General features: G+C 32.6%; 1 protein-coding gene across 1 annotated transcript; it reads right to left on the reverse strand.

Moving 5' to 3' along the window:
• Positions 1-13,288: 13,288 nt before the first annotated feature.
• LOC132061188 (uncharacterized) lies at positions 13,289-15,997 on the reverse strand. Its single transcript, XM_059454044.1, has 7 exons — positions 15,529-15,997; positions 15,383-15,394; positions 15,102-15,299; positions 14,734-14,930; positions 14,458-14,574; positions 14,171-14,281; positions 13,289-14,008 (listed from the first exon to the last, which is right to left on the reverse strand). The coding sequence occupies exons 1-7, from the start codon at positions 15,995-15,997 to the stop codon at positions 13,289-13,291; spliced, it is 1,824 nt and encodes a 607-aa protein (XP_059310027.1).
• Positions 15,998-23,605: the final 7,608 nt, after the last annotated feature.

Below are 23,605 nucleotides of genomic sequence, written 5' to 3' on the forward strand. Positions count from 1 at the left end.
AGACTTTGTGGCTAGTTATTGCAAAATAATTATAATTGAGAGATTGAGATTTGAGAGAAAGATGAAGAAGAGTGAATTGGTGTGAATTAAAATGAAAATGAAGAAGGGTTTATATAGGGGTGGGGGATGGGTTAAAGTGTTAAAAAAAAAAAAATTTGGGGCCAAAAATTAACAAAATAGCCGTTTGTAACGCCATTTTTGCAAATGGACCGTTACTAACGGTCCATTAACGGCTGGCCCAACGGCTATTTTTTTTTTTTTTTAATTTTCACCGGTTAAACGCATGAACGTCCGTTCCCTGTTTGCTTTAACCGTTCCGTTCCTAAAATATTGGAACCGACCGGTATACAATTAAAATGTTAACGAACGTTCTCTGCTCTACGGTTCCGGTTCCGATTTAACCGGATCCGGGTTACGGTTAAAACCGGTTAGCCCGAACCGGTTGACACCCTTATTGGAGAATAAATGTTTTCTAAGAGCGTAAACAATTTAAATCCATTTTTGCACAATGTTGTGTTGACTTACAATCACAGGAAACAATCAAGCCAAGATTGTTACCACAAAAAATAACCTACCCATGATTCTTTTTTTTTTTTGCGCGGATTGCCCTTCATTTGGGGTGGTCTTTATTTTTTGCCCTTCAAATTGGTGGTCTTTAAGTTTTGCCCGTCACCTAATACTCCAGGCCAGTGTTCGAACCCCAAATGTAAAAAATAAATTTGCAAGGCGGAATTTGTACATGACGATGCATGAGGTGAATCTATGCCCATGCAAATTACACTTAAGGCCTTGCAAAACTGTCCATTCAAGGCGAAATTTGAGTCTTAAGGCCAAAAGTTAAAGACCACCCCCAGCGATGGGCAATCCTGCAAATTGCCCCCGATGATTTGCATATTTAATTGCAAGAAGCCCAAGCAAGGTTCGACCCACAAACTAAAACAACAAAAAAAAAAAAAAAAAAAAAAAAGAAGGAAAAACAACATCAGATGCCCACAAAAGTCAAAATAATTACCTGTGTTTACCCCTAGTAAAATTAATTACAGTAGCTACCCATTCGGCAATCATTATTACCTGAGTACCCAACTGACAAAAGACACATGGTAGTGCACTTGCAATTATTTCATTACTAGTTTAGTGTACGCGCTTTGCGCGTACCTCATTTGACAACAAACATGAAAAATAATTAGACTTAGCTACGAACTTACACTGTATACAAAACCTCATGTATTTAAGTGGAAGAGTAGAGGGATGGACCAATTATCTACCAGCATCTCTCGACGATTTCTCGATATAAACTATCGGTAATATTAGTAGATTTTAAAATCAACTCAAATGTGTACCACTTGACTCTGATTTTCGTGGTATAAAAAAAATTGGAGAGACTTTCCCAATTGGGGTCCTTTTTGACTTTGACAAATATTTTTGGAAAAGTAAAAAAAATGACCAAAATATTTTATTTAAGTTATCACTAAATATGAAGGACATAGTGTATCGCGTTGATCAATAAAAATATAAAAAAAAAAATTTATTAAAAATAATAATTGGCGTTAAAATAATTACGGTATTTATTTAAATGATGAAAAAATGTTATTACACTGGCACAATAGCTAAATTTGATATCTTCCGAACATGCAAAAATGATGAATTCAATTAGATTCATTAGATGCACAGTATTTATAAGAATACATATTTTATTATATGAGCTGCCACTATGCTTTGTTCTATCTTACCTAACATTTCTTTATAAACGATATTTAGTTAAATTTGATCTTTTTGTTGCTCTTTCATCTCTTTGTGATATTGACTTGATAATTGTTAAACTCTCTTTGGTAAATCACCCTTCATCTTCATTACGTGTTGAAATCCGTTTGTGTCAATTTAACATAATAAAGGTATTTAACAAAACTTTATTACCAAATATTTCAACTGCTTATTTTTCAACACTTTTATCCAAATATATAACTGCTTATCTACTAAATCAAATTCAACACTCAAAAGTATTTTTTTTTTAGCACTTTATCAGCTACTTTTGTCAAAATAATTAGAACCCGTTTCGCCATAAGAATTATTCACTTTTTTCCGGAAGTTTTTTTCATTTTTTTTTTTTAAAATTAGTGTTTGGCCATGAAAATTCTAAATACAACTCACTTGAAGTTGTATTTGGAATTTGAAAAACAAGCAAACTAGTACATTTCAACAAAAAAAATATTATTTAAAAAACTATGGCTAAACACAACTCCAACCCCAAAATTCCAAAAAAAAAAAAGTGATTTTTTTTTTATTTCTATGGCCAAACGCCTACTTAGTGTACGTAATTCTCTTGCCAGCTACTTTTTGATCTCTCTCTATAGCTTTTAAAAAATATATTTTTTAGTTATTTGTTTTAATTATTAACCGTAAACTTTCAAATAGTATACGAAGTCGTTGAATAAAAAATATTATTTGGATAGAAAAGTAGCTCAAATACAATACGAAAATATATTCTAATTCATATATATAGTTCAAAAAACATGAAAGGTATTACAATTATGTTAGATTATTCATTTAAAAGATAATTTATATTAGATAATTAATTAATTGTAAAATTCAATATTAAAATTTGCTAACATAGTTTAAATTAGATAAAGTTTAATAATTTTAGTGTGATTTAAAAAAAGAAGTAATTTTCTAAGTTTTTACCATTATTTCACGTATAATATTTGCATCATTTATCCATGATAAAAGTTTCTTGGTATATATGTCAAAGAGTCATAGTTTAGATTTTTAAGACTTCTGCAATAATTAAACTTGGGAAAATATGTAACATTGCTCAACTGTCGTCATTGATACTTTGCAAGTTTTACAAGAACTAAACTTGGAAAAATAATATTACTTATTTAAAGTCCTAACTATTAGGACTTCTTACATAGTTCAAATAAGGAAGTATTTTTTATCATAGTTAGTTGATTTGAAAGTTATAAATATTAAAAAAAAAAATTGAATGATAATTTTGTCATTTTAAAGGGTAAAAAAAAGTGAACAACATTTTGCTAAGGAGTTTCATGCTTTTAAATATGTGCATTGCACTTATATTTTGTGTTAATAAAAAATGTGTATATAATATAGAATAAGATGAATTATGAATATACATCTTGAACCATAATAGAATTGAAACATACTAGAAAAATTTATTACCGTATGCACGATGCCACAATATACCATTCAATGACCTTGAAAATGGGTGGTTTTGAACTTTTGGCTTCTGCTTGCTCCATCGGAAAACCGTCAAAGTTAAAATCTAGGATAGATGCAAGTACGTCAATGGTCAACATCTATTCTTAAATAACACAATTCTTAAATCTCGTAATATATATAATACAATCAATTAAAAGAGATAATCGAATTTATTTTTTATACAATATGAGCAACTTGAGCTGATGAATTTAACAATCTGTAAAAAAATATATAAATACATCAACTTTAAAATGATACTCAATCATACATGAGATATGATAAACAAAATTCACGATTGACAATCTTTTAATATTCAATATAATTGTCTATAAAGAATATAAAAATGTCTATACTTCATAAGAAAATAATAAATTACCTAAATATACTTTGATGTGTTTGCTTCAAATGGTCCAAAAGCTTCTAAGACCTAGAATCCGCAACCTAAAATTAGGAGGAAGAAAGCACAAGCGTGACAATATCAAGTTACTAATTAAACACATAGAACGAGATGAAAAATAGATCAGGAGTTTGAAATAGAATCAATGACTAACAATTCAATCATAACAAAATATTGAACAATTAATATGGCAAACTAAACAGAGACCAGACAAGAATTCAAAATAAGAATTTTCCAACTTAAAGCAACAATGTACCATGAATAATAAATGCACCATAAAATAAAAGACAAGAAATAAAAATTGACTCTTAAAGCAATAACTAAACCTTTAAACGTAACTAATGTTCAATTCAAAGACAAATTCCCATAAAAAATTGTTGACAGATTCCTTAATGATGTTAACTAGTACGTCCGTGAGTATATTGAAGTAAAAAAAAAAAAAAAAAAAAAAAAAGCATAAAGAGTTTTCTGTTTATATGGAAAAACTTTTTTTCACATATAGAGAAACTTTCCTAGAAAAGAATATAAAATATGCCATCATATGTTGAGAGGACGGTTACCGTAGGAAAAAGATTAGGTTTAGGTTTTGGTAATTAATAAGTACTATTTTAGGTTTAGAATTCCTTTACCAATAACTTTTAGCTTTTTACTAGATTTCGAAGTTCTAAATATAAGGAAATAAATTAATAAATAAATTATAGATTTTAAAGTCCTATATATTATAAAAAAAAATAGTAAATGACAATTTTATTTATTGCGGAGTCTTTTAATGAAGGGCAAAAAGTTCAATCAATATTTTTAAGGTCTTTCGTGCTTTTATTGTAGTGTATAGATAAATTGTTAAAAAAATGTACGTAGTTAGTTTGACTAACGTTATGTGTTTATGTTGGCTTACGAATTTGTCTTCATTTGAAATGGGAGAAATTTTCCAAATAGTATTTATATGTTTTTTTTCCATTTGCTTTTTGTCTCTTTCTATTTTATCTTTTTCCTTTTTATTTTTTTGTCTTTTTTTTTTATCTTTTCAAGGTTAAAAAAAATACAATAACAAAAATATTAGCTAATTATTTATACAACAACAAAAACAATCACATACCCAGTGCAAAGCCAATTATTTATAGATTAATAAGAATATAAAAAATTAATAATTAGATCACAACAAGAAGTAATTAAAAAATAATTAGACTAAAGTAACTAGCTTATTTATGAAAATCAAAGCTAATTGAAACATATATTTAGGATTTCTTTATTTTAAAAATGCAAATAAAACTTATATCTAAAATAAGACTCTACGTTTTCTTCTTTGTCCACAAGTAAAAGTTACTAAAAATAGTATAAAAGTTAAAATATCAAAACGAACTTGTCCTCATGATACTCTGTTAGTAAATGACATATACCATGTTGGTATCTAAAGGACTGAGTTTTCTCTTGAAGGAATGAACCAACCCTCTATGATACCCTATGAGTATATAATATATACCATGTTGGAATCATAGAGGACTGGACTATTTTTTGGAACGAATAAATAATTCCTCTATGATATCCTGTCAGTATATGATATATACCACGTGAGTATCATAGAGGACCGAGTAGTGTTTTTTAAAAGGATTGAACCAATCTCTATGATACTCTGTCAGTATATAATATACATCATATGGGTATCATAGAGATTGATTAGCATTATTTTTTAAGGAATGAATATGCCATCTATGATACCCGATCAGTATATGATATATACCAGGTGGGTATCATAGAGGACTAAGTCTTTTTCTTGAAGGAAGTATTGTCAGTCCTCTATGATATCATGTCAGTATATGGTATACCAGGTTGGTATCATAGAGGACTGGATGTTTTTCTTGAAGGGATGAATCAAGGACTGAGTGCTTTTCTTGAAGGGATGAATCAGTCTCTTATAATGTCCTGTCAGTATATGGTATATACCATGTGTGTATCATGGAGGACTCTAATTTTTGAATGAATGAACCAGTATTCTGTGATACCCTGTTAGTATATGATATACCATGTGGGAATCATAGAGGATTGTGTTGTGTTTTCTTGAAGAAAGGAAGTAGTCCTCTATGATACCCATTAGTATATGATATATAAAATGTTGGTAGTAGCAGACAAATGGGTTTTTTTTTTTTTTTTTTTTTTTTTTAAATTAAGAAATGAGTTATGTATTTTTTGAAGGAATGAGTTGGTCCTCTATGATACTCTGTTGGTATATGAAATATAACATGTGAGTATCATACCGGATTGAAGAGTGTTTTCTTTTAAGGAATGAACAAGTCATTTATGATACCCTATCAGTATATGATATATATCATGCGGTCATCATAGAGGACTGAGTATAGTTTTCTTTAAGTAATGAATCTGTCATCTATGATACCCCATTAGTATATGATATATACCAGGTTGGTATCATAGTGGAGTGAGTGTTTTTCTTGAAGGAATGAACTGTCAATCCTCTATGATTCTCTATCAGTATATCGTATATCAGGTTGTTATCATAGATGACTGAGTGTTTTTCTTGGAAGGACGAACCAATATTTGTGATACCCTATCATATGATATATACCATTTGAGTATCATAGATGATTAAGGTTTTTTTTGAAGAATGAGTCGGTCCTCTATGATATTTTGTGAGTATATGATATATCATGTGGGTCATTCATCCATGATACCTTGTTATTATATGATATATACCATGCAATATCATAGAGGACTAAAGAGTATTTTCTTGAAAAAATGAACCAGTCCTCTATGATACCCAATCATACGATATACCGTATGGGTATCATAGAGGCATGAGTAGTATTATTTTGAAGGAATGAATTAATTTTCTATGATACTCTGCCAGTATATGACATACCATGTGGGTATCATATAGGATCGATTGTGCTTTTCTTGAAGGGATGAATCAGTCTTCTATGATACTCTATTATTATATGATATATACCAAGTTGATATCATAGAGAATCGAGTGTTTTTCATGTGAGTATCATCGTATACTGCAACAGTATACATCAACTGCTGTTGATTTGATATACTATATGCTAGAATAATGTTTTTTGAGATATAGAACAAAATAGAATAAATAAAAAAGATAATATATCTTTCTATTGATATTAAAAACAGGGGGGGGGGGGGGTAGAAGTAGTCAAAAGGTGTGTAGAATTAGAGTATGGAAAAAAAAAAGGAAATAAAGTAAAAAATAATTTGAAAAAAAAAATGAAGTTAGAAAAGGAGAAAAAAGTAAATGAAAATCACCAGAAATTAAAAACGAAGAATAAACAAAAATAGCAAAAAAGGTGAATGATATTGGATTATGAAAATAAAAAGAAAGAGAGAAGGAAAAGAAATACTCCCTTCGTCGAAAAAGATTGACACTTTTTGCTTTTCGAGAGTCAAACGAGTTGTCCTTTGACCGTAATTTTTTCATATGTCTTTTAAATATTTTAAATTATTAATTATGGTGACTTATAGTACTTTTATGTCGTTTCCAAATATGTAAATTTTATTTCGAAAAAATTAAAGATTCTAAATTCGAACACACGGTCAAAATTAAGAAGTTTGACTCTCGAAAAACGAAGAGTGTTAATATTTTTGGGACGGAGGGAGTAAATGAAATTAAAAAAGGAACAAGAAATAAAGAAATAAAAAAATAGAAAAAAAAAAACGAAAAGAAAGGAGCTAGAATTAAATATGAAATCATAATATGGTGAATGATTTGAGAAAAAAATAAATGAACAAAAAAGGAGAAATAAAAAGAAAAGAAGAAAAAGAGACAATTCTCTACGGAAGCTATAATGGGTAGAAAAGGTAAATAGTTTTGGGGTATGAAAGTAAGGGGAGCATGGAAGGATGATTATTTTGTGTGTAGTGGGTAGGGTATCAATGGTACGGTTCGGGCGGTTATTTTATAAAATTTATACCGTCCTAATTTTTCGGTTATTTTATTTTGTATAACCAAAATTAGACTTTTTGAAACTATCCCATCACCTCGGTTTCTCTTCGGTATCGGTACGGTTCGATTAATTTTTCGGTATTTTTTTTTAGAAAACATCATGTAAAAGTAACTCATAGAAGTTAGAACACGATACCATGCACACTTCTGTAGGACTTTGGCAAAATTCTCTAGGTATTTTTGCTGTCTAAAAGGCGATGAATAAAGAAAACATGAAACACGACAAGAATAGAAATTCATCACACTGTTTTACACGGTAGTGTAGAACAATGTTAAGTAAAGAAAAAAGATATACTTTAGATCACACAAGAAGGAAGAAATCAATCAAGAGGGGACTCAAGAATTGAGTATACTAAAATTAAGTATCCAATAAGAGAAGTTTAAATCATACGAGAGAAAAGATATCTAACACTCATGACTGTTGGATTACCTTGTAGCTTTCGAGATGCTAGAAATAATTTAATTTTAATATATAGGAGTACTATAATAGGTTTCAATGTTAGGACTTTGGGTGTTAATTATGTTATCGGATTGTAGTCATTTTCATGATTACCCTGGCTCAACACAATTTTTTTAGTATTTTACTATTTTAAACTTAGTATATAAAATATAATTACACATAAATTTATTTGGTACGATTCGGTATTTTTTCGGTTTATTTTATAAAAGTTAAAACCGACCTAATTATTCGGTACGGTTATAAATTTATATAAAAAATGACGATTTTATTAAAAAAACCTAAAATTCGGTTCGGTACGGTTCGATTCGGTCGGTTAAGTCAACTTTTAAAAACCATTGGCACCCCTAACTAGTGGGCTTTGGTGTTTTAAAAAAAAGGCATAATGTAAAATCTATGAATTGCTGTCCACATCAAAAATATTTTTCATCGGTCACAATGCTCAGGTTAGCTCATTAATATGTCTCGTCCTAGAAAATATTTCAGCTAAAATTTACAAGGCGTAATAGGTTGGAGAAATATTAAATATTTAAATTCAAACTATAACATAGAAAAGTACAATCATATAGTATGAACTTGAGGAAATAATAAGCTAGGGTGTGTTCGGTATAAAGAAAAATGTTTCTTGAAAAATATTTTCGAGAAAAATAAGTGAATTTCTTATTTATTTTCTTGTATTCGATATGTAAATAAAAAATATCATTCTGAGTGCATCTGTATATAATCTAGATGATATTGTAAGAGGTGAGGTTGAGGTAGAAGTGTGGGGTGGTGGGGACATGGGTTACAAGGGCGGGGAAGAAGATGAGGTGTGTTGGAGTGTGGGAAGGACAGAATAACGTGGAACGCCACATGTGAAACTTGTTTTTCCTGTTTTCATTAGAGAAGTCATTTTTCTCATTTTTAAAGATTTTGTTTTCCTAGAGAAAATGCTTTCCAAAAATTTTGACCAACTAAAAAAATTGAATTTTTTTTTTTAAAAAACATTTTCCTCCGCATACCAAACACACCCTTAGAACCTTTAAATATTGTTCCCTTCCCCTTTTTGCTCCACGTTGGCGATGTTTAAGCGTATTCACGTTTAGTTACTCACTGAGTTTCAGTTTATTGACACAATAACCTTTCTAATCCCAGAAAGAATAACTAATTTTCAAATTTAAAAACAATTAATTTTATACATTTTTTGGATTGCATCAGGAGAGCTAAAGGTAGATCGTATAAGTATTAGTCAGAGGTGATTAGAAAGGACATGACATATTTTCGACTTACTGAGGTTGTAGAGGGCACAAATTATGATAGAAGGTTACTAGGTAGTAGAGTGCGTATCCTTCTATACTAGCAGTCATAGTATTTTGCCTGTAGTTTCCTGTCCTTTGATTTATGCTACTATATGTTATTTCTTGTACTTTGTTTATCGTACAATTTTTTTTTTTTATAGTTACTATTCTTTTTTCCAGAATGTTTTGCCATGCTTTCTAGTTTCTATAGTATCTTGTCATGGTTTCTTCACTTTCGCTATTTTTCTTTTCTGAACTGCTTTGTTATGTTTTCTCTTGAGCCGAGTGTCTTCGTCTCTACCTCAACGAGATAGGGGCAAGGTCTGAATACACTCTACCATCCCAGACTCCACTTGCAGTTAGTGGGATTACACTGAGTAGGAGTATGTTGTTATTATAATTTTATACATCTCATTTTACCCTTAATGAGAAATTTGTGTAACCATATAAATGTTATGACATGTTTAAAGTCACAAATTTAAAATATTTAATAATCCCAAATATGATATGGTATATCTAGGACCCACGTCAGAAAACTCTTTGTTTCTTTGTTAAATTTTAATGTAATTCCAACTATATCACGTTAACCAGTGAATAAACTAAGACCATCTAGCTTTTCAATCAACATTTTTACAAAATAAACATGATTTTTTTAATTGATTCATGCATTTCCAACGGAAACTTGAATAATATGACCTAACTCTTTTTTAGTAGGGAAAATTTCATAAATAGTACTATTAATGTCCCTATAACAAATTATAGCGGGACTATTTAGTTTTCAAAAATTAGTAAAAGTTTATGGGAAAAGACATAGATTTCACCCTAAACTATAACCGAAATGTTGACTTCACGCTCCAACTAATCGAGCGATCTATTACCCCATACACATTTAAAAAGTGAATTTATTTACTCCCTGATACACATCTAACCAGTTGCACAAAGGGAGATGTTATACACTCGCCTACCACATCATCGCCACGTTATACTATGTTAGATTTTTTTGAAAAAAAAAATCCATATCACCCCAATTGTTTCTTCTTCATTATACACCATCAAATCCACCATTATCCACCACCATCACCAAACTCAAATCTCCACTGCTAAAAATTAAAACCCACCATAAATTTTTACCATCCCCAACCAAATCAACCATCGAAATCACCCCACAATCACTGCCACTAAAAGAAATTTCAAACAACCACCATAAATTCAAGATCCGCAACTAAGTTCACCATTAGAATTTACCACCATCCAAAATCTAGTTTTGTTCCTTCTTTTTGCAATAATTTGAGCGAAATATAATATGGAAATTTTGGGAAGAAAAAAGAGTAACGATTTGAAAATTGTTTTGATGAAGAGAATGGAACAATTAGGGTTTGCAGATTAAGGGGTTTGTCTCAAGAAGACGAAGAGGAAAGCGAGTGGGTGGGGGGCGTGGTTGAGGGATTGCAAATGAAGAAGAAAAGGATGGTGAGGGTAAGGGTGAAGGGGTGGATTGGAGATTATAAAAATATGTATTTTGCAATAAATTTTTTTTAACCAAAACGCGCCTTTTTTTGAATTATTTTTATATTTTGTGCCACATCAGTTTGTAGGATGGTATTAAATTCACTTTTTAAAAGTGTAGGGGATAATAGGTTGCCCGACTAGTTGGAGAGTGAAGACGACATTTCAGATATAGTTCATGGTGCATTCTATGTCTTTTCCCAATTTTTTTTCTTTTGCAAAACATATATACATACCTTAATTGTCATGCATACATACATACATACATACATTCATATCCTAGCTCTAGTTGTCATACATATTGTTGTTTATTGAATTTGAGTATGCATAAATCTTAATCAACTCATATGGAAGAAGAAGATAGTAGATGAAGATGAGAAAGATGATGAACAGTAATGGAAGATAAACGTACAGACAGAAATATTGATTACTTGTCTATTTTCTCATATACTAAATGATATACAATCTGGTATATATATACATGTATTGATCATCAATACTTAACTTCATCATTAGTATAAACTAACTGACTATTAGTCTAACTAACTAACTAACTGTTTAGTTGGTTATTAACTAATAAATGGACTATCTCTAAAAAGACAGTTATGCACTTCTACTTTATCTTTAATATTACAACACTCCTTCTCAAATTTGATGTTGGAAGATATCAAGAACACCAAGTTTGGACAATTACAGTTAATGTTGGACCTTGAACAACCCTTTAGTAAGCAAGTCTGCAGGTTTCTCTTTTGTAGGAATGTACTTAGTGGTGATCAAGCCTTGTTGAAGTTTTTCTCTCACAAAGTGACAGTCTATTTCGATGTGCTTAGTCCTTTCATGGTTAACTGGATTTGCTGCAATTTGTAGAGCAGCTTTACTATCATTGTATACTTCAATAGGTAGAGTAACACTTGCCTCAACTTCTTTCAGTAATCCAGACAACCAAAATAACTTAGTAACTGTTGTAGCCAAGCTCCTATATTCAGATTCAGCAGAGCTTCTTGAAACTGTTGATTGCTTTTTTGACTTCCAAGACACAAGTGTGTCACCATACTTGACTAAAAGTCCTATTACTGATTTCCTAGCCAATGGGCAGGCTGCCCAGTCAGCATCACAGAAGGCAGTGATTGTGTTCTTCTGAGTATTTGAAATCAGGATTCCTTGACCTGGTTGTTTCTTGACATATTTCACAATCCTTAGTGCAGCTTCCATGTGAGATTTCTTTGGATCTTGGAGGAATTGGCTAAGTGTTTGTACACCAAAAGAGACGTCAGGTCTTGTCATAGTTAGGTAAAGTAATTTACCTATGAGTCTTTGATATGATGTCTGATCAGCAGGTGGATCCTTGATCTTGATCTGAGTATCCTTTAGTTTCTTATCATATTGAACAGAGGTTAATTTAATGTTGGGATCAATAGGTGTTAAGATAGGTTTTGCTGCAACTATTCCAGCCTCTAAGATGAGTTCTAGAGTGTATTTTCTTTGATGCATCACCAATCCTTTCTTTGATCTTGCAAATTCTATTCCAAGAAAGTACTTAAGCTCCCCTAAGTCCTTCATTTTGAATGCTTTTTGCAGGTCATCCTTGGCTTCTTGAATCACTTCTAAGCACTCCCCAATTATCAGCAAATCACCTACATAAACCAATATGATCACAAGTCATTTGTTTGTCCTCTTAGTAAATAAAGAGTGATCAAATTGACTCTGACCATACTTGAGACTGAGCAAAGCATCTTTAAGTTTATGATTCCATTCTCTAAGTGCTTGTTTTAATCCATACAAGGATTTAACAAGTCTATATACTGATTTCTCCTCCTAACTTTGAAATCCTTGTGGTAATTGCATGTAAATCTCATCATGAAGATACCATTGCAAGAAAGCATTATATATATCCATTTGATGTATATGCCATCCCTTAGAGGCTGCCAAAGCTAAAATAGTTCTAACTGTAACCATTTTTACAGCAGGTGAGAAAGTCTCTTGATAATCAATCCCTTCCTTTTGGCTATACCCCTTAGCAACCAATCTAGCCTTGAATCTTGCTACTTCACCTGATGCCTTGTATTTGATTTTATAAATCCATTTGCACCCTATTGAAACCTTTCCTTCTGGCAAAGTTACTATTTCCCAAGTTTTGTTGCTTTCTAATGCTGCAATTTCTTGTTGCATAAACACATCTTGGATCCTTAGTGGCCTCTGTGTATGTTTTTATTTCCACCAAAGAGAAAGTAGCAACTATATAGGCCTGACAAGTAGGTGTAGGTGGTGGTGCTGGTAGCTTATATATTTTTTTTTATAGCTTATATATCTTGATGAACATTCAGAGAGATGAAATCCTTCATCCAAATTGGAGGCTTCTTGCCTCTTGCAGAAGTTCTGGTTTCATTTATTTGAGATGAATTATTTATTTGTAGTGAAGCTGGTTTAGGTTGATTTGGTACTGGTTCATTTTGGACTAGGATAGGTTCATGTTAAGCTGGTATTGGATGAATTTCAGCCGTAGGTGATTGAGGTTGATCAGGGTGGTCTTGACTAGGAGGATCATAATTCAGAGTTTCTTGTATTTGAGTTGGTACTGTACTTTGTTGAAATATGAACTGATGGTACTCCTCCTCACACAAGATTCCAATATCTTGTGACTGATCTACAAACAGTGGTGTAGAACTAGATTCTTGATCAAAAGGAAACATGTTTTCTCTAAATGAAACATCTCTGCTCACAAAGAAATACTTGTTAGACAAATCATATAAAATATAAGCCTTTTGAGTTTCTGAGTACCCCATATGCACTGCAGGTTTGGTCCTTGACATCAACTTGTCATATTCTTGAAGTACCTTAGCATAGCATAGAGAGCCTAGGACTTTAAGGTGACCAAGTGATGGTTTCATATTATACAGTCTCTCAAATAGAAATTGATTGTTAATAACTAGGCTAGGCATTCTATTGATCAAGTACACAGCTGTAGAAACACAGTGTCCCCAAACTTTTATTGGAACTTTTCCTTGATATCTAATTGCCCTTGTAACCTCTAATATATGTCTATGTTTCCTCTCAGGAACCCCATTTTGCTGAGGGGTATAAGGACAGGTCCTTTGATGTACTATGTCAAGTTTCTTAAACAAATTATCACAAATAGAATTGACAAATTCTGTGCCATTATCAGACCTTACTATTTTAATAGGTTTTCGAAACTGAGTTTGTACAAAAACCAAAAAATTCTGTAGTGCTACACATACATCATATTTGTGTTTCAGCAAACTAATCTAAGTCATTCTTGAGTAATCATCAACAATTGTCAAAAAGAATCTATTACCATCAAATGTAGCAGTTTTATAATGACCCTATAAGTCTACATGAATCATATCAAAAGTAGCAACTGTTTTAATACTACTTGCAGGAAAGTTGTTTCTAGTTTGTTTTGCACATGGGTATACACTACATTTTTGTAATTCACTAGTAATTGACTGCAGATTAACAGGAAATATCAACTTTAGAATTGAAGAAGAAGTATGGCCTAATCTCTTGTGCCAAAGACTAATGTCTATATCAGCAGAAACAGTTTTAGCAGCTAAGTTCAGATGTTTAAGATTTCTTCCTAGTTCCTTATTCAGCAGCAAGTATCAGTCATTGTCTTCCTTACCAATTGATTTCCCCTCCCACTGAAGAGCTCCTGAAATACACAAAAGATAGGGAAAAAGAAAGCAAACCAGCCTAATTCCTTGGTTAGTTTTGCCACTAAAAGCAAGTTGTATTTAAACTGTGAAACATGAAACATATTGGTGATTATATTTTCATCAGAAATGGAACTTGCACCTATGTGAGTCACATATGATATATTTCCATTAGGTAGATAAACCTTTTTTGGATTACTATTTTCCAGAATTGTAGATTTGTTTAACATCGTTATATCTCAAACCATATGATTTGAGGCCCCTGTGTCAATAATCCAATATTTTCCTTTATCTGATACTAGCAAGACAGTGCTATCCTTATTATTATCAGAACTTAGCAATGACACAGTAAAATCATCATTCTTATCATACTTACTATCACAATAGGGCATCAGTATACTAGTTAGATTTGCAGATGAGCTGGGATTTGAGTTGCCTGTGACTGAAGGGGTATTTAGCAGGTTCAGAATCTGTTCATATTGTTCTCTTGAGAAAGTATTGCCCAGCTGTATAGCAGCAACACCTTGATTGTTGTTTCCTTGTCCTGAACTAGTTGCCTCAGTACTGATTTTCCCATTTAAACCTTGACTCTATATGAACTGATTTTGTGTACCAGTATCCACTTTGTGAGCAAACACATTATGAGCACTACTGGTTCTTCTCCCTCTCTTCTTGAACTTAAAATCAGGAGGGTAACCTATGACTTTCCAGCAATTGTCTTTAGTGTATCCTCTAATCTTACACACCTCACATATCAAGTTGTAGTTCTTCTTGAACTTTTGATTACCACCACCCTTTGTGTACATAGCAACTGATTCAAATTACACATTGACATAACAGAATTAGGTAGATGACTCAAATTTATAACTGATTTTTTATTCTCATCCCCATTACCATAGCAAATGCCTGATTAACAGAAGTCAAGGGGTTAATCATTAATATGTGACTTCTTGCTTATTGATATGAATCATTCAACCCTATTAAAAATTGATATAGCTTTTGTCTTTGTAGAAACTGCACATAGTCTTTAGACTTCTCACAATTGCAGTTAGAGGCAGGAGTCATAGCTTCAAATTCCTCCCACAGTTCCTTCATCCTTGAATAGTATGTGGCTATTGATGCAGTTCCTTGACTCAAAGTAGCAACTTCCTTGTGTAAACTATAGGTTCTTGACCCATCAATTCTATCAAACCTTTCTTTCGAATCTTTCCATACACTTTGAGCATTAGTTGCAAATACAACACCACCAACAAGGCTCTTAGAAATAGAACTCATTAACCAGGACAAGAATATAGCATTGACACGCTCCCATTGATAATGCAACTCATCAGGAAAACTTTCTTTTAGTGCAGAACCATCTACTAGACTTAATTTGTTCCTACCAAGAAGTGCTAATCTGATAGATCTATAAAAATATGTATAGTTTTCATGTCCAGTCAATTGAAATGAAATTATCAATATGCCACTTATATCAGTTGCATTCAAGAAAAGAGGGTGATTCTGATCCATACCAGTAACAACTCCTTGATTTTGACTGTTCTGATTGGTAGTACCGTTCGTCGGAGTCTGATTGTTGTTCAGGTGTCCTTCACATCTCAATCCATTCAATATCTAAGCATCTTGTTCTTCATTGGTCCCCATTTTCAATTCTTGCTTACAACCAATTAAATGCTTTTAACTAGAAATTGAAATCTTGATTTTATTTGCGGAATTGAACTCTAGAGCGACACCAATCTGGTCTACTCTGATACTATGTTGTTTATTGAATTTGAGTATGCATAAATCTTAATCAACTCATATGGAAGAAGAAGACAGTAGATGAAGATGAGAAAGATGGTGAACAGTAATGAAAGATAAACATAGAGAGAGAAATATTGATTGCTTATCTATTTTCTCATATACTAAATGATATACAATCTGGTATATATACTTGTATTGATCATCAGTACTTAACTTCATCATTAGGATAAACTAACTGACTATTAGTCTAACTAACTAACAGTTTAGTTGGTTATTAACTAATAACTGGAATATCTCTAAAATAACAGTTATGCCCTTCTACTTTATCTTTAATATTACAACACATATATGCATACTCTCACTGTCATACATATATACATACTCTAACCGTCATACATACTTGAAATGCGTCTGACATACATTGATATACACAAGACATCCAAGAAAAGCAAAAAAGACTTGAGTTTCATCATGACAAAAAAAAAAAAAAAAAAAAAAAAAGGTGGAGACATGCCATCAGCATACAATGGCTACAGCGGTGTATATAAGCCCAGAAGAACATAGTTGACCATGTAAGGGAATTTTCGAGGGGAGGAATGAGACCAATGTGAGAGTGGAACAAGGGAGCGGATTCGACAATTCCAACGTTGCCATTGTTGACGGAGGAAGTCTTTTGCCTGAGGGAATTGGAGATTAACTTGATGTAGGCATCTTGATGAATCTTGTAATTTGATTCGCCACCCATCCAATGGCAGTATCAAGATTTTCAGGGTTCACAATAATAGGATGTAAACGCATGAAGAATCTAAAGGGATTTAACGTCTACAATATATACATAAAAAATAATTTTAACCTCATATATACTGTGTAATTTTACACAGAAGTGGGTTCGGATAAACCCCTTGCTCCTACTTGGCTCCGCTCTTACACATGTCTCTTCAAACAATCACACTGTGTATCCTTTTGCAGGCGCCGACCGATCGAATTAATCTTTGTGTCTCGAGAACTCGATGCTCCCTATGTAATTGGATCTTTTTGCGGTGGGTTCAGTATGAAGGAAATTGTTTCCAGCACACTTATTTTCTTGTGTTCGGTACGTAAGCAAAATATATTATCGTAAAATTATTTGTATATATTCTAGATAAATACTATAGTAATGGTAGGAGTTTGGGGGGGAGGGGTTGGAGTGGGGTGGGAGGAAGGGTGGTGGGGTTGGTAATGGGGTTGGGGTCGGCTTAGGTGTGGGGGGGTGGAATTTAGTGGTAGGGTTGGGGTAGGTTCGAGGATGGGAGGAGACAAATCAATGTGGAATGCTATTTGTGGAACTTGTTTGCCCTACTTTCACTAAGGAAGTTATTTTCCTCATTTATAAGGAACTTATTTTCCGAGAGAAAATGATTTCTAAAAATTTTGACCAAAAACGAACATGAGAAAATTGAAAAATATTTTCCTTAGTATAGTCTTTTTTTTCTGTTTTATTTCAAGGGCTTTACCAAAATTAAAGACTAAAATCCAAGGATTACTAAGTAAACTTGGGTAATAACTAATAATTTAAGTGTATTGTTAAAAAAAGTAATTGTTGGGCATCAGTTGTTATATAATATTGTAAAACTTACACAAATAGCTACCTTTTAATAGCTTCTAACTAGTTATAGCTACAAGTTGAAGATTTACAATTCGTAGCTGCTTTTAACTGTATTTCAGTTTTATCTAGTATTTTTGAAATACAGTGAAATACAGAGAAATACAAAACACGTTAGAGTAAATTTAGGCTCTATATTTGGAACATAATTTTTTTTTTAAAAAAAATTCTGAGAGGAAAAATAGGCTATATTTTTGGAACATAATTCTTTTCCTTTTTAAATAGTAAGTCAAATTAAATCAACCATACTTCCCACAAATCACTGAAGAGTAAAATCAGGCCCTATTTATGGAACAATTTTAAAAAAAAAAATTATGGGATTCAATTTAAATCTTCCCATAAATCACGCATAACAGTTGTTCTTCCATAAAAGCTTACGAATCTCTCTCAACTTTTATCAAAATCAAAACTTTTTGAATTCAAAAACCACTAAAGATCTAAAAACTTTCAAATACAGAAAAATATACACTGAAATATAATGAAATATAGTTTATTGTTTAAGAAATATAAAGTTGTAGTATGCGTATATACAATGAAATATATCAGAAACTGTTTCATAAATTAGAAATACAAAATGCAGAAATACATTGAAATACAGCGAAACACAAAAGTCGTGAAAACAAATTGTAGTAAAAATAGACTCTATATTTGGAACGTTCACTATATTTACACCAAAAAAAGATAAATACATTGAAATAAAGTGAAATAATGTACTGAAATATACTGAAAATTAAATATGCTGTTTGTTAATACACTGAAATATACTGAAACATTTTATCAAACACTTGGTGGGCATGAAGCTCCACAACCCATCAATGGTGTTCTGATGGGAAAGAAGCAAGTCGTCTCAGATTGCTACAAAAAGGACGTTATCCGGAGATAAAGACTTTCAATTGGACTAGTTAATAAAGCTTCACTCCGTCGTCCTTCACCGTTGTTAGAGCTCTTTTTTTCACTCCATCGTCGACCATGGCATCACTCCGTCGTCGACCTTCACTCCGTCATCGACCATGACTATTTTTAATAAAGCTTCACTCCGTCGTCGACCATGGCTGCTGCTACTACTGGAGGATTCTTCTGATTTGTAAGAGAAAATGAGATCTAGGGTAGGTGATAGAACATAAGCATATGGAGTTCAGATGTGAAGAACTAGAACCTTAAGGTTTTTTTCGAGTTTGGAGATAGAGATGGTAGTAATAGTGGTGGTGGTGTTGACGGCGGCGTGGGTGGTGGAGATAGAGAGGGAGGGAGGGGTAAGTAAGGGGAAAGAGGAGAGGCTGGAGATAGAGTAAGGGAGGGAGAGAGGCGGTAGTAAGGGGAAGGAGAGAGAGGAGAGGGAGTTTTTTTTTTTTTTTTTTTTTTTTTTTTTTTAAGGGTTTGGAGAAGATAATAAATCTTAAATGTGTAGTGAGGGAGAATAGAGAAGTACATGTATTTCAAAAGTTACTGGACCAGCTATGAAATGTAATTTTGAAAAAATAAAGCTACGAAAATTAAATAAAAAATAAAGTAGTTATTATTCATAAATAAATCTTACAGGTAGCTATGACAAGTAAATTTTCTTATAATATTTCCTTTTTGGTATATCGCCTAATTGAATGGGCTCAATACGGGAGTTGAGCAAAGTAGCTTCAAATTAATTTTTTCTTTTCAGAAAGTAGTCACAACTTGCCAAGTAGTAATTATTGTTCTAGACTCATATTATAATCAGTGTTTTTAAAGACGTTTTTAGGGCGACTCTCGAGGCGAGCCACGGGGAATACCAAAAACGCTCTGGGGCTCAAATCAGAGGCGGAATCAGGATTCGAAACTTATGGGTTCGAGGTTCTATTTCTTTAAAGTCACTGGGTTCTTAATTAATAATTTGTATATATTTGATTAAAAAAATTAATATAAATATATGATTTGGACAAAAGATACTGGGTTCAGCCGAATCCACACACAAGAGCTGGCTCCGCTCCTGGCGCATATGAAAGGCGTAGATCTATAGGGCGTAAGTCCCGGACGCAAAAGCGTATGTCCCGAGCGTACAAGCATACGCTCCAGACGTTAAATTTTATTTTTATTGTTTTAAAAGTGTTTTTTCTATAGATTATAATTTTTATTATTAGAGCAATGATATTTATACTTTATGTTATCATGTTGTAGTGATTTTTCATAAGATATATAAATAAATAAAGAAAGCAACTCTGAAATTGATAGGATAGAGGTTTCATAGCACTATGTTCTTGAAGCAACTTGATCCATTTTTTTGTCATTGCTCTTACACCTTTTACCATTCTCCTTCTTTGAATATATAAATAAAAATCAGTGCAAATGTTAGCTAGGGTGGAAAGGACTAATATATGTGGACATTGATCATGAAGTAGATGAGGATTTCATTTTAAATTACTAGGCTATTATCATTTTTTGTGTTGTTACCTTCTCAAATAATAATTATAATAATTTTTTTAAACATTATTGGTGATTTATTTGAATTTATTTGCAGAATTTTAATGAAAATTTTACTTTTGTTTACTTTTTAGTAATAAAATTAAAAAATTGAAGATACATGAGACATACGCCCCGTAATCTATAAAATTACGCCTCGTGTCTCGAGGCTTACGCCTTACCTGGTACTGCGTAAAATGCCTCGTCTCGCTCCCCAACCTCTGAAAACACTGACTATAATTAACAGAACTCAATTAAAGGAACTTTAATATGATTTAAAGAGCAACCGTATTTTCTTTTTGGAACAATAATTCACTTAGAAGAGATTCCATTTAATTTCATATCAAAAGCAATAATTGACGTCTCCTAACAACCAAGCGCCTAGACATATCATGTGTATCTATGCAATATATTTGGCTGCATGCAATGCTAAAATCTTGCTTTCTCTTTAAGTTGGGACATTTGTATCCACAATATTATTACTCTAAGAAAGATTGCGTATTGGTTTCAAGCTAAAAAGGCTTTGGGCCATAGCATAATGCATCTCAAACGTATGATTCTCTCATGCACCTTCACAAAATCTTCATTTCAACACTTGTTCTCCCTTTTATCTGGCTAAGCAAAACTTTTCAGTGAATACAAGAATGTCCAATCATAGTTTGTAATTTGCACAACAAGTTGTTGAAAGTGTAAAAAGCAAACATTAATTAGAATTTGCAAATTAAAAGATATTTTAGTTTAAAGTTCATGAGACCTTTTGGGTATCCTGGATGGATAAATTATCCCCTGGGTGTATATCGCCACATTCTCAAACTAATAGGTATTTTTTGCTTCCAAGAACCAAATAGATCGATAAGTTTTTGATTAACATTTTAAATTTCTTCCATCATGTTAATAGTAGGGATATAGCCACTTAAAAAGATATATAAAAGCGACGAGCAAATGAAATGGAATATGTCATGTAGACTCATAACTTGCTCCTTTCTTGCTCAGCTTTTAGCCATATTATGTCCCCATATTTTCTCTTTAACAAAACTAATCACTTCTTAAAATTTGAATGTGTTCCAGTTTTTAAGTTCTTTTTTCAAGAATAATGCCAGTGAAAGACAAGAAACCTTTATTTGATTCCTAGAATATCTCCTCTTACAATTTAAAAACCCTTAACAAACTTTGTACAAACTACCATTTAGAGCAAACCATAAATTTTTTGTTGTTTCTACATTTTCATTAAGGTCCAGTCAATTTTTCCTTTCTAGTAATTGCAGTGCTTTTTCCCAACCCATCAATTTTTTCATTTGCATTTCCCCTGGCCAACATAAGATATGTCAAAAGTTGCTGTGGTAATTGCTATGGCATTACACACCTCAATTTTACTTTCAATTGGATGACATGTCTAAAATCCTTTCTTCTTCTTCTTAGCTCATGCAGTTCTTGATTAATAGAACTAATATTGGAGTATCAATTCATCAAGCGGTAAAACATTTTCGGGCTTTAGCCCAATTTGAACCCTAGACTCCGTCGAAGCCCAAACCTTAGAACAGGAAACAGAAACCTTAGCTGAGAAAAAAATTTGCAAAGGCAACATGGCATTTAAATGTAATTTTATGATTTTTAGCACCCATATGATTGTTGCCATGACTAGTGCTGTACAAAGAAAACTGACAAACCGCACAAAATCAATAATCCTAGTCAAATCAAGAAAAAAAAACCCGATTAGTGATTTGGTTTGACTTGATTTGGTATTAGAAAAAAAAAAAAAGGAAAATTTTACATGTTAAGTTAGGTGTAAAATAGCATAAATAGCACAACTTGTAGAATGTTTCAAAAGTAGCATTTTAAATAACATTAATAACATGTTTTTTTAAAAATTAAAATCCCTATAATTTAGGAATTAATTCTCACCCCACCTCCTCGTTCACCAAAACCTAATTTCTACATTTATTCTTTCAAAGCTGCCTCCCCCATGCCCAACCCTACTACTTCATCGTATATGATACAGGATTGACTTCTACTTTTAGTGGAGAGCGTGACATTTCTCTTTCTGGAGTTCTTTTGGCTCTTTTGTTCTTATTTGCTTTGTAAAGTACAGCAAGAAAATTAGCACCCTAATCTTGTATCAGTTTCCGGGGGAGTTGGCCAAAAGGCCTCTTTGAAAACTTATTTTGCCAAAAGGCCACAAGTCTCAAAAAATTGTGGAACAACCACCATTTGTTACATCAGCATGTTAGACGCGTTTTGTGTCAAACCCTAGCCCCAAAGATTTGAAAACTACACTTTGGTCCCCATAGCCCCAACATTTTAATTACTAGAAATAGAAATGAAAAAACAAAATATTTTCCTCCAAAAGCTCCGGATTTTTCTAGTTTTCAAATCTCGTTTCAGGCAAAAATTTCAGCTTTTCACCGAAAAATCGGTCCCCAACTATGCAAAGCTTTCATAGTTCAGCCATTGTAAGTAAAAGCTAGTAGAAATCGTTAAGAAGGAGCTTTTCCCATTGTTGTAAAAGCTCACTTTTCCGACGAAAATTCCGGCCTCATTCTGACATTGGAGTTTGTTTTGGGAATACAAATTGTCTTGTGGAGTCAATTCTCCATTGAAATACCTCAGTTCGTAACTGGCAAGAGCATTATCATTACTCTTTTTGGTTCTGCATCTGGTACAGTTCATCAACTAGTCATAGACCACAGTCATTAAAAAGTCATCGACCAGCCATAGACCATATTTATAACCTATTATAGATTTATTATGGCATTGATTGCAGAATATATTATAATAGGTGGTTATTACATGGGTGAATGGGAGGAGACACCAAAATGTTGGAATTGGAATTTTGTGAACAAGGTGACAGTCTTGGGATTGTCGTGCGTCGCAATGGTACGTATAATGACTTGGTTACGAGCGTAATGGAAAACGGGGAGTTAAATTGTGAGCCTAGCGATTTGCGCATTAGTTATATGATTAATGCTTTGCCCCACTAGGGGAAAAACCCATCCTTCTTTCATAACGAATGATAGGCAGGTGAGATTGTACATGCTTGATGTTGCTGCTGATGGTTCTAGGCATGTCTTAAGAATAAATGTCATTGAGAGGTCTCAAGTTGGTTCTACGTCAGCAGCACCACCCCCACCCACATACCTACCACTGCCACAACCACTAGTCGATGACGCTTCAATATAACATGAGGGTATGGGTGATCATTTTATAGATATGGATGATCCTGATAGTGATGACGAAGAGTGTGATGGAGATAATGGGTGTGATGTGCAGGCACCAAGTGGTTCTCAAAGCGACCGCAACTTTAATGA

This window comes from Lycium ferocissimum, chromosome 6 (assembly GCF_029784015.1).
Source record: "Lycium ferocissimum isolate CSIRO_LF1 chromosome 6, AGI_CSIRO_Lferr_CH_V1, whole genome shotgun sequence".
Taxonomy (NCBI): Eukaryota; Viridiplantae; Streptophyta; class Magnoliopsida; order Solanales; family Solanaceae; genus Lycium; species Lycium ferocissimum.

What these genes read in the sequence shown, in the direction of transcription:
- LOC132061188 (XM_059454044.1), bottom strand. Translation starts at nt 15,997, where the DNA reads ATGGATCAGAATCACCCTCTTTTCTTGAATGCAACTGATATAAGTGGC. An exon ending in TGCTCACAAAGTGGATACTG is followed by an intron (nt 14,931 to 15,101) that starts GTACACAAAATC and finishes ATACCCCTTCAG; the next exon opens with TCACAGGCAACTCAAATCCC. An exon ending in CAGGGGCCTCAAATCATATG is followed by an intron (nt 14,575 to 14,733) that starts GTTTGAGATATA and finishes CATGTTTCACAG; the next exon opens with TTTAAATACAACTTGCTTTT.